The sequence below is a fragment of the Mirounga leonina genome, unplaced genomic scaffold, assembly GCF_011800145.1.
Source record: "Mirounga leonina isolate KUSES-001 unplaced genomic scaffold, KU_Mleo_1.0 Mir_169, whole genome shotgun sequence".
NCBI lineage: Eukaryota > Metazoa > Chordata > Mammalia > Carnivora > Phocidae > Mirounga > Mirounga leonina.
This window is the reverse complement of record NW_023270431.1, coordinates 19,358,876-19,373,465: the sequence shown is the minus strand read 5'-3', so window position 1 is coordinate 19,373,465 and position 14,590 is coordinate 19,358,876. Positions and strand designations below refer to the sequence as shown.

The window sequence follows — 14,590 nt, the reverse complement described above, 5'->3', positions numbered from 1 at the left end:
CTGAAGACCCATCAAAATTGTTGAGCTCTGTAATAAAGTGATAATATAAAATTGCCGTATTATACCCATGCACAACCAAATAAATGTTATTGCTAGAGTGAACTAAAGAACCACAAAGGATCTACCATTGGGTTTGCGTATGCTCAGTGCCAAAGTTAGACATGCACTATTTACGCATACACTATGAAGGCATGCTATTAAAAGGAATGCTTTGTTTCCAAAACAGTGTCCCCCTGGGAGGATAAATACTGTTTCACCCTTTGCTACTGACTCCATGTAACCTAAGACAGTCTTAACACTTGCAATGACTTTCATAAATGTTGTACCCGTGGCATTCTCCCACAAGGGTTTGCTGTGGTGCTGGATGATCAAATGTTTAGACAACTATAGATAAGGAAATTCGTGTTTCAAAAATTGTCATGTGGATAAAATTTCACAGCTTCCTCAAAATGGAGAGTGAACAGAAAATAAGGTGACCTCACTATGCAGAAGCTCTTGGCAGCTTGTAACCCAGCAAAACCCCCAAAGACCGCCAGGTCATCCTAACGCACTGCCCCACTCTTGAAAAGACTATTCGTAGCCATTCCCAACACACACAACACAGGATGACCTTACTTCAACCTTTCAATGAGAAAATAGAGCTAGAAATGTCCTCATTTTCCCTCCACTCCATCTGTGGGACTCTTGGTAGCCATAACTACAATCCCAGTTTTCCTTTCCATTACAGAGGACCAACCACACTTGCACTCTGGAAGCCCATCCCATCTTGCTACCACACCAATCTCTTTGTTCATTTCCATCAGTTTACCAACATGCTCTAGAATCTCCTCTCTTTATAAAAGGAACAAAACAAAAAAACAAAAAAGCCTCCTTTGGTTCCATAACTATCTCCAGCTACCATCTCATTTCTCAACTCCACAGCAAAACTTCTCAAGAGCATTGCCTACACTGCTTTCTCACTTTCTCACCTGTCATTCTCTCCTCAAACCACTCTGGTTGGGCCACTCCCCATATCATGTCTCCAAGTCTGCTTTTGTCAAGAGTGTGAGTGAGCTTCAGGTTGCCAGTCCAGTGGTGAACTCTGTCCTTATCTTGCATGACCTCTCACCAGCTGGTCATGGGTGACCCCTTCTCCTCTCCTTTAAAACACTTCCTACCTCACTGGTGGATCCTCTTCCATCTCTTTTACTCTTTTTTTTTTTCTTTTTTGCTCAACCTCCAAGTATAGAGTATCTCAAGACTCGGTCCTAAGCCCTCTTCTGTGTTTCTCCCTGGGAAATCTTGCCCAGACCATGGTTTAAACATAGCTTACAGGTTGTTTACCATCAAGCCTTTAACCTGTTTAACCAAATGCCTACTTGACTTACCATTGCAAATCTAGTAAGCATCTCAAATCTAACATGTTCCCACAGAAATCTTGATTCTCCTCTAAACATCTTCCTACCCTAGGCTTCCCCCAGCTCAATATTGGTACCTCTATCCAGGCAATCTCTCAAGCTGAAAACCCAGGAGGAGGTATGTGGTTCCTTTATTCCCATCTCTCCTCACACCTAACACATCAACAAATCCTGATAACCTTACCTCTAAAACATGTCTCAGTCTATCCACTTACGTCCTTCTCTGTCATGACAATCCTGTTCCAAGCCACCACCATCTGCCTGAATATAGCCACCTGACTGGCCTCTTTATTTCTACCCTTGTCCCTCATATCCCATTGTCCATGCCACAGCCAAGGTATTTTAAAAATATAGCCAGATCAGATTGCTCTCTCGCTTAAAAATCTTCAGAAGTTTCCTGTTGTACTTAAAGTAAAATCCCAGTTCTAATCTCAGTTTACACAGTCCTATACAACCTACCCCTTGCTTTTCTCTTTGGCTTCCGACTGTACCACTCTCCCTGAGCCTGCTGCCCGACTCCCTCACCGGTTTTCTTGCTACTCTTCTCAAACCCAGGATCATGTCCTCCCCAGGACCTGCACTAAACATTCTTTCTGCCTGGATTGCTCTTCCCTAGTCTTCACATGGCTGGTACTATAATGGTCACATAGGTCTGTCTTAGAAGTCTTCTCCTCAAAGTGGTCATCCATTCTAAAGTAGCTATTCAATCACTGGCTGTCACATATGTTTTAACTGTTTGTATGGCATTTATTATTGTATTTCCTTATTTATTTAATTACTGTTTTCTTCCCTTCATCACAATGTAAGCTCCACGGGGAGCTTATTCTCATTCACTGCTATATGCCCTGGAGCTGGAACTGTGCCTGGCATATTAAGGAGACTTCACAAATATTTGCTAAGTGAATGACCTGAAAATTTAGGCCTACTCTAGTCGACGACTGAGAGACTGGCTGTGTTAATGTACTTAAATATATCTAAGCAACTCATCTTCCTTTTAAACACAGTCATACTAAAATAGAAAATCATATTCCTTTGAAACAATTCCAGGTTAGCAAATAGGAAATATATTTACCTTATTATTACATCATAGGAGTCAATTTTTTCTCCTAATGTCTTATTCTTCAAAACTCCTCCATTACCAACCACCACGCACTTTTTACATGGCACACTGTTGGGCAAACAGACAAGTGAGAGGTTGAGACATCTTTCACATAACTGGGTGATTCCAAGAATTTGTTCATACTTTCCAGAACCCAGTGCCAAATTTCACTTGTTGCACAAGTAGAAAAAGAACCAACAGTTGACTTACTGGTCTAGGGATATATTAGAAAGATACAGGATTCAAGAAATAGCATTCCATAGGAAGTATATGATTATTAGCAACTAACAGGTGCCTATGAGTCCATACGCATTCCCTCATTTGATTCTCATAACCATCTGCTGAGATAGGTAAGCCTGGTATTTCCATTTTACAAATGAAGAAGGTGTTCAGAGAAGTGTTGGTTAACATTTCAAAGTCATACTCCCAAGAAGCAGAATCAGGATTTGCATCCAGACCCTTGAAGGACAAAAACACCACTTGGCCTACAATTCTGCATGTTAATATTGATACGAGTGTGTTTACATGACATAGCTATACATTTTTTCCCAGCGTTTCTCACTCCCTGAGAATCCTGATTGTAGCTCTGGGTCATTGCTGCATCTTATTGATGTGGAGACAGTTTGGAATCTGGTAGGGAAGGTGTACCTTTCCTGGACCTGCCCACGAGCACTTCAATTCCCCCAACATGTACTGTTTCTTGGAGCTTAACCAATATAAACTAAAAGTTCATGCTGTGTTCCTAGCAGAGAGCTTTCAAGTAGATGATGAAGTGGGACTTCCTGTTGCTGGCTGGGATCAGCCTAGAATCATGCACTGTGTACCATCAGCTCTCAGCAAACCCAACCTGGCCTATCTATCTCCAGGCTCTCACCGCCTCCCGGGCAGGCCTTGAAAAATGACAATACAGACCACATCCTTCTCCTTTAGGGGACAAGACTACAGAGGGGAAGACTGTTGAGACTGTCCTTCCAAGGCCTTCATGACATGAAAGTATAAAGAGAAAAACCATTTCTCTAAAAACCATGAAATAAAGCAGACCAGATGAACTCTAGACCTTAAGGCTCTTAGGAAATTAATGAGTAGCAAAATCGCACAAATACTGTAGAACATGTAAACTTAGAGGGGCGCCTGGTTGGCCCAATTGGAAGAGCATGTGGCTCTTGACTTCAGGCCATGAGTTCAAGCCCCACATTGGGTGTAGAGATTACTTAAATAAATAAACAAATAATCGTAGGGAATGTAAGAATACAGGAATAATTAAAAAGAGCCAAGCATTGGCCCTGTCAGGTTAAGAAGAGACAATATACACATTGTATGCATAGAAGCATAAGTTGACCTTTCCTCATTAGAATTTGTTTAGCTCACCTATTTGGTAAGTTTTTAATACTGGAAAACACTTTTTTACACATTTTACACATTTTAATAAGCTCCCCACTTAACAAGTCATGTCAAAATCAGTGTCTACCTTGTTACAAAAACAAGAAGATCCAGAGTGTCACAGGTGTCAGAGACTGGGTTGGGGGGACATTGTCCAGGCACTCCTTGATGATGTAACCCCCAAAAACTCCTATCATGGACAGATCACAATATGCTCTAAATTCCAGGAAGGCAACTTTCTCAGTGGTGCTCTGCTCTGTAACCTCTGTGACCAGGTGGCACGGAGAAGATGGGAACACTGGCGAACACATTCCAAACCCTTCCCTCTCTGGGTATGTTGTCACCAGACACATCTTATGAATACTCTCTAACAACGGCAGGTCTCATCCGCATAGCTTGTTTGACTCTTCCTTCCAGAACCTTGGGGTCAGTTTAATGCAAATCAGAGGCTCAACCTCCTGAAGCTGGCTCCATCTCCCCGCGGAGCAAGGCTGTGGGCACTGGGGAGGGAGTGGCTGGGAATGGAGGATCAGAATAACAGCTCTGTTCCTACTGAACCTGCATGGAGCTGGGGGAGAAATAACCATCATTATGGCACCAGATTAACCTCCTCCCTTATGACTGGAGGCCACTTCCTGTTCCCAGGGGCCCTAGGGGCTACAGTGTCTGTCCTGGCCTGGGATATCCAGCCTGACACCAGGCTGCCTGACCAACATCATCAAACATACCAGGCTAGATAGGAACTCACGCCACCACTGTGTCTCCAGAGCTTCTAACCTGGAGCCCCAACAAAGGACCCCATACCCACAAGCCTCATCTCTGAAGATGACCCAGAAAGAGGTAACTCAGCTCACTCCCAGACACAACCAGTTCCATAATCACTGCTCAGCAATAAACCCATAGGCTGAACCTTCATGCTTGCAGAAGCTTCCCCTCAGTGTTATTTTTATCACACTAGATTACAGCTGGTCATCAAGCCCCAGATCACATTTGGCTGAGAGTATTGTGATAAGAGAAGCAATCATCTGTCATACGAATAGGTCACACTCCTGGTCCCCACTCAGGCTCAAGGTCCTGGACCTCCCTCTCACAGATCCTACCAAGCCTTCCGGTCAAGGGAAAAGGGAGTTGAGGTTTAGAGGCAGATCTTTACTACAAGAGCCCCGAGGATCAGCCACAGAGAGAAGGTCGTTCCTTGTATGTATGCAAGCTCTAGAGCCTCTTCCTGTTCATCGTCCCAGGAGGTTCAAGGACTTGGGGAAAATGGAAAGAAATCTTAGATACTGCCTCACTCAAAGGGACTCCAATTCTAAAGACACTTTACAGCTGAAGGGTCACCACATTTTTAGAAATTTCACTATTTTCTTCCCTGTGAGCTTTGTAGGGGGCAGCTGGAGGGCAGGCCCTTTGTCATAGAAGAAGTTCACCAATACCTCTGAAGAGAAATCTTGTCAGTGAATTTCACTTCTCCTCCTGGTAAGGGATATTGCAAAGACCCACACATTTTTCTGAGGATCATATATAATACTAGAAACTCTTTTAGGGACATTGCTAGGACTACTCTTTGGCAATAGTATCTCATCTAGGGTAGTACTCACAATGCCCCCATGAGTCCGGGAAACACGCACTGGTACAGCTTTGCAGTCTGAACCACACACCTCACAACGCTCTCCCCAGCAGGGACCCACATATTACCAGAAATTTATCATTATCTCCTTGGCTTCATCCACCTTGTCTGGGCTCCTGGCTTCCCTTGCACCCTGAGGTGTAAAACAGTAACTTCCAGGGTCCTTTGGGTGACTGTATAACTTCACCATATTTAATTAATGCCACTTGCATGCATGAATAGTTACAGACAACTGTGAGTCCCTAGAGGGCAAGAATAGTCTCATTTATATTACTGTACTCTCCAATCTAAAACCTCCTGATTCACAGGCTGTACACTTTAGAAATCGGTTTGATTGTTATATTAAGGGTGGTGATTGTTTTCTCTCCTATTGTGTCTGGAAAAGGAGGTATCTGTTCTTCCTTCCCCCACCCCAGAAACAGGTAGGGAAATGCACATGCCCCAAACTGCTCACCCAGAAAACAAAATCATTACAGAGTGCCTGAACCTGTTAATGGAAAATCTGGAAAAGTGCTGAAACAGTCATGGTGAGAGATTACATTTCCCCCACATGAAAGGCAGGCTTCTCATCAAGCCAGGAAAACCCAGAAGACTGACTACCTTATACAGAGGTAAACATCAACACCATCAATGCGGAGAAAGTAAACACGAATCGCCCATTTCAAAGGACCTGTGACCTGTCTTCTGAATGCTTTCTGACATTCATTTTTCCCTTCAGCAATATCACACACATTAAACTCTATCACTCCATCTTCAGGGTAACAATCCATGCAGATCCCACTAGCCCTCTTCCCAACACGCATTACCCTGTGTGCCTGCTCGCAGAGCCCTGTTTTCATTAAGCCTAATAGTTGGTCTGGAGGTGGCCCCATGACCCCATCTTCGGCAGAAAGATATCAGAGAAGTCTATTAGATGCTCCAGAAAAGATTTCACCCCCAGCAAGAACATGGTTCGAAAGTTCTCCTCCTGGCCAAAAATAGCGGGATGCCCGGGCTAGTGATGCAGACACTGAGATCCTTTTAGAGCCTGGACTCTTTTTATGAAAAAGTCATAAACAACTACTAAAGTCCAAATCTTTTTATTTTTAGGTTGTCTAAGGCCATGTTTCCGCCCTGGCTGGTTGCCAGTCTGACCCAGCTCTGCTGATATAATGGATCCTGCCTGGGTGAACAATGAGGCAGTTGTCACAAATCCCTGTCTATTTAGCAGGCAATGGACTTAGCACAGGGGTTTCAATTAGGTAAGATATTTATGTATGGTTACTCTATAACCATCGATGCAGGACTCAAGCATTCTTCACAGAATCTGGCAGGCTTTCAGAAGGCAATGGTGGCAGTTGGGGGTGGAGAGCTGGTTCATGCATTTGAGTGGGAGCTAAGAGTTTGTGATTCAGGGATTCTGCTGCTCTGGCCAAGGGAGAATGTGTTCCCACTAAGGAGATGGCAGCATTCTGGGGACCTGGGTGCAGACCGGTACTCAGGAGCTACATGGACACCCAGAAAGGGCCTTGTAACATGGCACATATAAGTATCGCTTTTCTGTGATGCAATTTCCTTAAATATCCTCAGTTGTTAGTGAAGTGTGTCAAACATGGCCACCTCATGTGAACTGTGCTTTGGAGAATAAAGAGAGGAACCCGAGTCCTAAGAAATCCACAGCTGCAACACACAGAAAAGAAGACAAGAGAACCGGAGTTGCCACTCCGAACCATTGGTTTTAGGCACGGCTTCATGGTGCCTTCCAAACAAAGTGCCACAGAGGCTAAAAAGGAACCTAGAGGTCACCTCAAACACCCCACCTCTTTTTTAAAAAGCATTTTATTTTGGGGGGTGCCTGGGTGGCTCAGTCGGTTAAGTGTCCGACTCTTGATTTCAGCTCAGGTCATGATCTCAGGGTTTTGAGATCAAGCCCCACATCTGTGGGCACACATGCTGGGCTTGGAAGCTGCTAAAGATTCTCTCTCCCTCTCCCTCTCTCCCCCCACCTCTCTCTAGTAAAAATAAAATAAAATAAAGAAGCATTTTATTTTTTTAATTGCAATATAATTCACAAGTCTTAAAATTCATCCTTTTAAATAAAATTCAGTAGGCTTTTGCATATTCACAAAGCTGTGCAGCAATCCCCACTACGTAATTCTGACCCCACAGCCAATAGCACTCCCTCTCCTTTTCCCTTCCCCACCCCCGCAACCACAAATCTACCTTCTGTCTCTATAGCTCTATCGATTCTGGCCCTTTCATACAGAAGGCATCATGCGGTAGTCGTACACGGTAAGGTGTTCTCTCGTATATAATAATATTTGTCTGTGGGATTTCATGACTGGCTTCTTTTGTTGAGCATAGCGTTTTCAAGATTCATCCACATTGTAGCATGAATCAGTACCCCATTCCTTTTTATGACTGAATAATATTCCTTTGTATGGATACACATTTAATTTATCCATTCAGCAGCTGGACATTTGGGTTGTTTCCACTTCAGGGCTTTTCGGAATAATGCTCCTAGGAACATTCACATAGAAGAAGTTCGGTGGTCGTAGGTTTCAGCGTGGGCTTTCTATTTCAAAATAATTCTGGAGTCACACGAAGTTGCAAAACCCGTACTAAGAAGTCCTGGGTACTCTTTACCCCGTTCCCCTCGACCAGGCTTACACTGATTTAACAACTGTGCACTGGTTACACCGACTTAATGATTAACAATTAAAACCACCCTCGGCTTCATGTGCATATGGAGGTCCTTCGGTTCCTCTCTTTCCCGTGACACTAAGGTTCAGAAGCCTGGGAACTTGCCCAAGAACACAAAGCAGTTAATGCCTTTTTGTCACCATCTATTTAAATGTTGCCTGACTACTTCCTTACCCCTCTCTCCACCTCCCTCCCCCTGCCACCCTCAAAACCCTGTCTCTCAAGCTCTCCTTCCCTGGCCGGTTTACCATCACTCCTCCGCTGCCAAAGTCCTGACCTGAGAGCCCGGCTGAGTATTTCCATAAAAGGAGGAACATGAAAAAAAACATGGAAAGGGTTGCTCTAATTGCTTTTAAAAAAAAAATGGTTTGCCTTTTTGAAACTAGCTAGAAGTGGTGGTTGCATAACTTTGTGAATGTACTAAATGCCACTGAATTCTTCACTTTAAAATGGTTCGTTTTTATGTAAATTTCACCTCAATTGAAAAAGGTGATTTGTCAACATTTGAGATTTTTTCTCTTTGCCACACTTGGGATCTGCTGGCTCAGAGCCAGAATCAGAGGCACTTTTACTATGCTTGATCTTCGGGTGAGAGACAGCAAAGAAAAATGTGTTTTCCTATAGTATCTATTCAGAGAAGATTCTTCAGAGATCATGTATCTTTAAGAGAAAAAAAGCCCTATTTAATATATATGTGTTTTCAATGAACTTACACATGTACCCTGGAGATGTTTTGGTTTAACCCTGCTAGAGTATTAAAGTTCATCTGGCTAAAAATGGTTTGAGGTTAAGGTAAGGATAAAGGCATAAGCTATATTAAATAATGCACGAGATGGCCTGGAAATCCTAAAGAACATGTCCAAAAGAATTCACCATTCCAGAATTCTCTTGCCCCTATCTTCAGATGATGCTCAGTTCAAGACATTCAGTTGTGGGGTCTTGCTTGTCTTCTCTTTGCTTGTTCAAATGTGGAAGGAGGTACTGAGAACAGAAGTCTGCAGACCTCCATATCACCTTCCATATAACTTCTCCGGACGTCGGTTCTCTCACCTTTTAAATGAGGGAATTGGACTAGATCTCCACCCTTCCTGCCTCCGACCATCTCTCAGATTCACCACTTTGCTTTAGAGTCTGGCTCTCAGGCCACACAACACAGCAAGAGGAGGTAAGCTTAGGTAATCGGGACTCTTTACAAAACAGCACAGCACCCCAGGGTTTACCCCACTCCCACCTGCTGGGCCACTGCTCGGGAGAGAAACTCAAACAATACAAAGGAAAAAGTCCAAGATTTACACTAAAAATAAAAAGAGAAATAAAAAAAAAAATAGAGTAATACACATGTCCCATTGCATGGTATCCTCCTTTCACAGAGAACAGAGAATCTCTGTCACAAAATTAGGGGGAAAGGCAATTTTCTATAATGCAAATATTTTTCTAACAGATATGAGTATACAAAGGGAAGCAAATTATTATAATTACTAGGTGACCAAAAACTTAGAAAAAGAACAGGTGAGTCTGTTTGTTTGTTTTGTGTTTTGGTGGCGAGGGGGCAGTGGTTAGCGATGGGTGGAGGCAGAGCAGAGAGCCAGCCTGGAATGGTTTAGCTCAAGGGGTCTTGCACACAAGCGTCATGGCCAAACACACACACTCCTGTTCCCTTCCTTGTTTATTTCCCGCCCAACTACTTCATGGTATTAGCTTTAGGAAAAGGTTCCCTCTGCCTCAGAGTTACTTTACTAACATTACCCACCAATATGGCATATATAACAAGTCCTTCATAAGAAATGTCTCTTCATGGGGTGCCTGGGTTGCTCAGTCAGTTAAGCAGCTGACTCTTGATTTCAGCTCAGGTCATGATCTTAGGGTCATGGAATCAAGCCCCACGTCGGGCTCCACACTCAGCATGGAGTCTGCTTGAGATTCTCTCTCTCCCTCTCCCTCTGCCCTTCCCCCCACTTGCACATGCTCTAAAATAAATAAAATCTTTTTTTTTAAAGATTTTATTTACTTATTTGACAGAGAGAGACATAGCAAGAGAGGGAACACAAGCAGGGGGAGTGGGAGAGGGAGAAGCAGGCTTCCCGCTGAGCAGGGAGCCCGATGCGGGGCTCGATCCCAGGACCCCAGGATCATGACCTGAGCCGAAGGCAGACGCTTAACGACTGAGCCACCCAGGTGCCCCATAAATAAAATCTTAAAAAAAATGTCGCTTCATAAAAAAAATAAAATTTAAAAATTAAAAAAAAAAGAAATGCCACTTCGAAATGATCTACAACACAATATGTTTCAACAGCTTTCACAGTGATCAATTCTCCAAGAGACAAACCACAGTTGACTTCCTTAAGCACTCAGCTAAGTTGATATAGTTATATAACTGACTTCAGAATCCTAAATATTTACCAGGCACAGAGACCAGTTGCCCCTCAATAAAGTCCCTTAAAATAGGACTTTTTTAGTGTGGGCACACAGCCACTTTTAATAAAGACTACTTTTTTTTTTTTTTAAGGCTACATTTCTAGCCCACCTTCCAGCTAGGTATGGCCTTGTGATTATATCCCTAGCCAATGAGATACAATCAGTGGTTGCTAGCAAATGTTAACCACCAGTTCTCTCTGGGAGAAAAAGAGGTGATAGGAGAAGCCCTGGTTTGCAGTGTTGCCAATTTCCATGGCATAAATACTCCCCAAATGGCTAATTTCAAGTTTCTACCTTGATGGCACTGAACATGGAACTGGAAAGAACTACAGCTCTCAAGTTGGTGCCAACTGGCTCCAGCACATCCCTGGATGTAATAGAGTATTATATGTGATTTCTGGGCAACGTCCTTAAAGCAGGAGGCAAGTCTTAATGGATACGGACATGGCCTTCCCTTTGCTCCTCCTTACTGGCCAGAATACAGCCGAGATTGGTGGAAGTCCAGCCATCACACTGGATATTAAGGAGGAAGCTATGTATATAGAAATGGCAGACTCACAATAGAACAGCCCAGGTCCCTGCTAATCATTGCTAGCAGACTGGCCCTGGAATGTTACCCTGCAGACTTCATTTATGTGACACCTGTGAGAAAGAGGAAGCTTTCTATCTTGTAAATGCATCTGATAGTTAGAGCTTTCCCATTCATAGTGGAATCTGTCCCAACAGAGGGCATCACACAAGCTAAGGAATGAAACTGAACAAAACTAGGACTTGCATCTGGTAGAACTGTAAAGGATTCGGATTTGAAACAATGACAAAATGTCTGCACCTTTCTGGAAGGGACATAGAGGATAGAGAGAGAATAAAATCAGTGAAGAGAGCAGTCCACAGGGGAAGGGACTGGAAAGGCTGAGCTACCCCCTCTCCTGCTCAGCTCCCTGCTCCCACAACCAACAGACCCATGACAAAGAGTGAGCAGCCAGTGCCCACGAGGCTTCCTCCTGGGGCCAGCTCCTGAAACCACGGCTGGGCTGGTCGATCCCCTCTGGGCTAGAAAGAGACGGTTCTCAGACCTGTTTCTTCTAGAGCATTTTTCCCAGGTGGAGAGGAGAAATGGGAGATGCTTAAGGTCACATAGGGGACAAAGTGAGTTGACTCAGAGGCAACAATAGGGTTAGCATATTCTGCACTTCTGGAGTTTATTTAAAATATACTTTTCAGGCACAGACTGGTCTGTTACTGTCTTTGTGTTGTACAGTGGCTTCCAGACAAATGTAGAATGACTTACTTCAAATATACGTATAATTTATGATTACACGTGAACCCACCCCAAAAGTTAATATGCAAATAGAACGTAATAGTGTCATAAATATATTCTTACCTACTTTTGAAATACTCTTTCTCAAGTCCCTAGGAAACAGGTTTGCACCATCAAACCAGCAATTCAGCAATGCTGACTGAGTATCTGAGCGCATCCCTGTGCGTACTCTGTGGGGATCCTACAAGGACATTTTCCATTCACTCTGTACCTGAAAAGTCTCTGACTGTATATTTTATTCTATTTCAGTCTCTTGACAACTTCAGACTCAAGGACTCCTGTGTAATCAGCAAGATCTTTAATCCCTCCTCACCACCCACACCAACCTCCCCTCTAATACGGGTGATGCTCAGAGCCTGACACGGGTTGAGGGTGGGAGTGGGGGGCATGCTCAGTGACAAAGGAGGAAAGGGTAGGGAGCAGCAAGACCAAGTCAGCAGGAACAGAGGGAAGAGCCTGGATGAGGCACACACAGATGATGAACACCTGGGGGAGAAGGGCTTCTGAAAGCAACTCTATACAGTACAATCTAGTTCTAAGATAAAAACCAGGAAAGAATGAAACTTCCAGTCACACCCCTCCCCCCCCACAAGAATCCTAACAGTAGCTCCTATTTAAAGGGACAGGGATCTTGTAGATAATTACTCTTAAGTCAAACATCCAGGCACTGGATGGAACTCTCTAGGTTCACATCCTGGCTCTAGCATTTGCTGACTGTAGCAAACTACATATGTGTGCCTAGTTCCAGTTCCTCCATTAAAAATAGAAAAAAAGGATTATCAGGGATATTTTGCAGCGTGGTGGTAAAAATTAGAAAGCATGCTCATATGCCAGAGGTCTGCACAAAACAATATTCTACCAATTAGAGCTATAAAACTTTAGGTTAGAAAAGAATATATGTGGTTACTGCTGATATGCAATCAAAAATTGAAATTAAGTTGATGGCATAGTTTTAAATTATAACAAGTAAGTACCAGCTGAAATGAGCAACATTTATTAAATAATCCACCCTCTGATAATCTGGGCTCCCAGAGAAAAAGGAGATAAATTCAGATAAAATCTAGCACTGTTCTGCCAGCTCTGTTCTGTAAATCCTATCTCCATTTTCACACCTCTACTACCCTTACTTATGTTTCCGCTTAATAGCACCCCTATTCTCTTGAGCAAGAGGGAAAATTCTGCCATTTTCGTTTTTAATGGAAGCCTGAAATCTGCAGACTACCTGTGCCATTCCCCTGGACCACTGGCCAAATCCTAAAATGTAGCTTAAACATTTGTGAAGAAAGTCTACCTCTGTAAAAGTAAGTATACCTGCTAAGAAGTCTATCTTTAGCAATTTCATGCCTACGGGGCTAACTTGACACCAGAATATCCTACAAGCTAAATGACCTTTTGTAGTCAGAAAACGTATTATCTAAACAAGCTGTTTGCTTCCCTCCAGTATAATTCTGAATAAGAGGAAGAGAGCTCCTTCTGAAATCCAATATTCAAGTGAAACAGAAAGGATCCTCCTGTTAAAAAGGTACATGGGAGGTACAGGAAACAGCCCATGGAGGGGGCTGTGAGCTGATTAACAGAAGCTATGAATTAATTCTTCAGTACCAACAATTTAGAAAAGAGGAATGTGGATTACAATGTCTTGACCCAGAACTAGCATTGCTCATCATAAGGCTCTCTGCAGACTTTTAAGGCAACCAGTTACGCAGCTTCTGAATTAATTTTGTAGTTTATTTGAAGTATCATAGAAATAACTACTAGAGGTTTTAGTTATACACAAATACTAAGGAATTTTCTTGAATGAAGACATTTTAAATTGGGGTGCACATTTTGAACCCCATTAGCTCAAACTCAAAGTCAAACAAAAGCAAGGAAATAAACTCACTTGTCAAACTCGTCAAAGAGATCACAACTCTGCAGTTTTGAAAGAGCAAGTCGAAAATATTCCGCTAGAAAACAAATGGAATATTATAAATAAAAGGAATCATGGCTTCTTAGGTACATAGTAAGCCATCTGCCCCCTTCCCTCCCCCAAACCCATTTCAAACTGGTACAGCCCCATGGATTTAGTCCATGGTGAAAATTAATGATACAACTGCAATTAGCCAGCACCACTCAATAGGCACACTCCAAGGACACTTTACAAAAACTCCAGAAAAGAGAAAAAGAAAAAGACGCTTAATCTGAAAACAATCATAAAAAAGTAACCCCCAAAATATCAACATACAGATGACATTAGTAGAGAATATAGCCTTTCAAACTGACATTAGTCTAAAAACCAATTTTCAGTAAATTTAGAGGTATTATCAAATTCTCTGCAATATGTTTTTAAAACATATACACACACATACATACAATACACAAGCACAAAACAGGATCAGTTGAATATGCAAAATCTAACTAAGAAAACTGTAAGCTTATCACCTCCTGGGCTTTCAGGGTCTCTCCCAAAACAACAACGTAAAGCTACATAAAGCCAGTTCATGTGTCAATAAGCAAAGAGAAGACTATTCTGTCATTAGTAGATAGAGTGATTCTCTCTCAATTTGGCAATAGTGAAATACCTGCTGGTTAAAAGGTTGATCAAGGAGCTAGGTCTTAAATTGATGAAATAAAATAAAACTCAGAGGTAAAGAGGCGAAAAGGGGAGCTGGGGAGGACATTAACCCAACCCA

General features: G+C 42.8%; 1 protein-coding gene across 12 annotated transcripts in view; it reads right to left on the bottom strand.

The window, feature by feature from the left end:
- ST3GAL6 (ST3 beta-galactoside alpha-2,3-sialyltransferase 6) overlaps positions 1 to 14,590 on the bottom strand; it is a 59,827-nt gene that overhangs the window by 6,992 nt on the left and 38,245 nt on the right. For all 12 annotated transcript variants that reach the window (XM_035015205.1, XM_035015206.1, XM_035015202.1 and 9 more), the window contains 2 exons: positions 13,801 to 13,864; positions 2,470 to 2,565 (listed from right to left, as the gene is read on the bottom strand). In XM_035015205.1, coding sequence (XP_034871096.1) covers positions 2,470 to 2,565; positions 13,801 to 13,864 — 160 coding nt within the window. The remainder of the gene's footprint in view (positions 1 to 2,469; positions 2,566 to 13,800; positions 13,865 to 14,590) is intronic.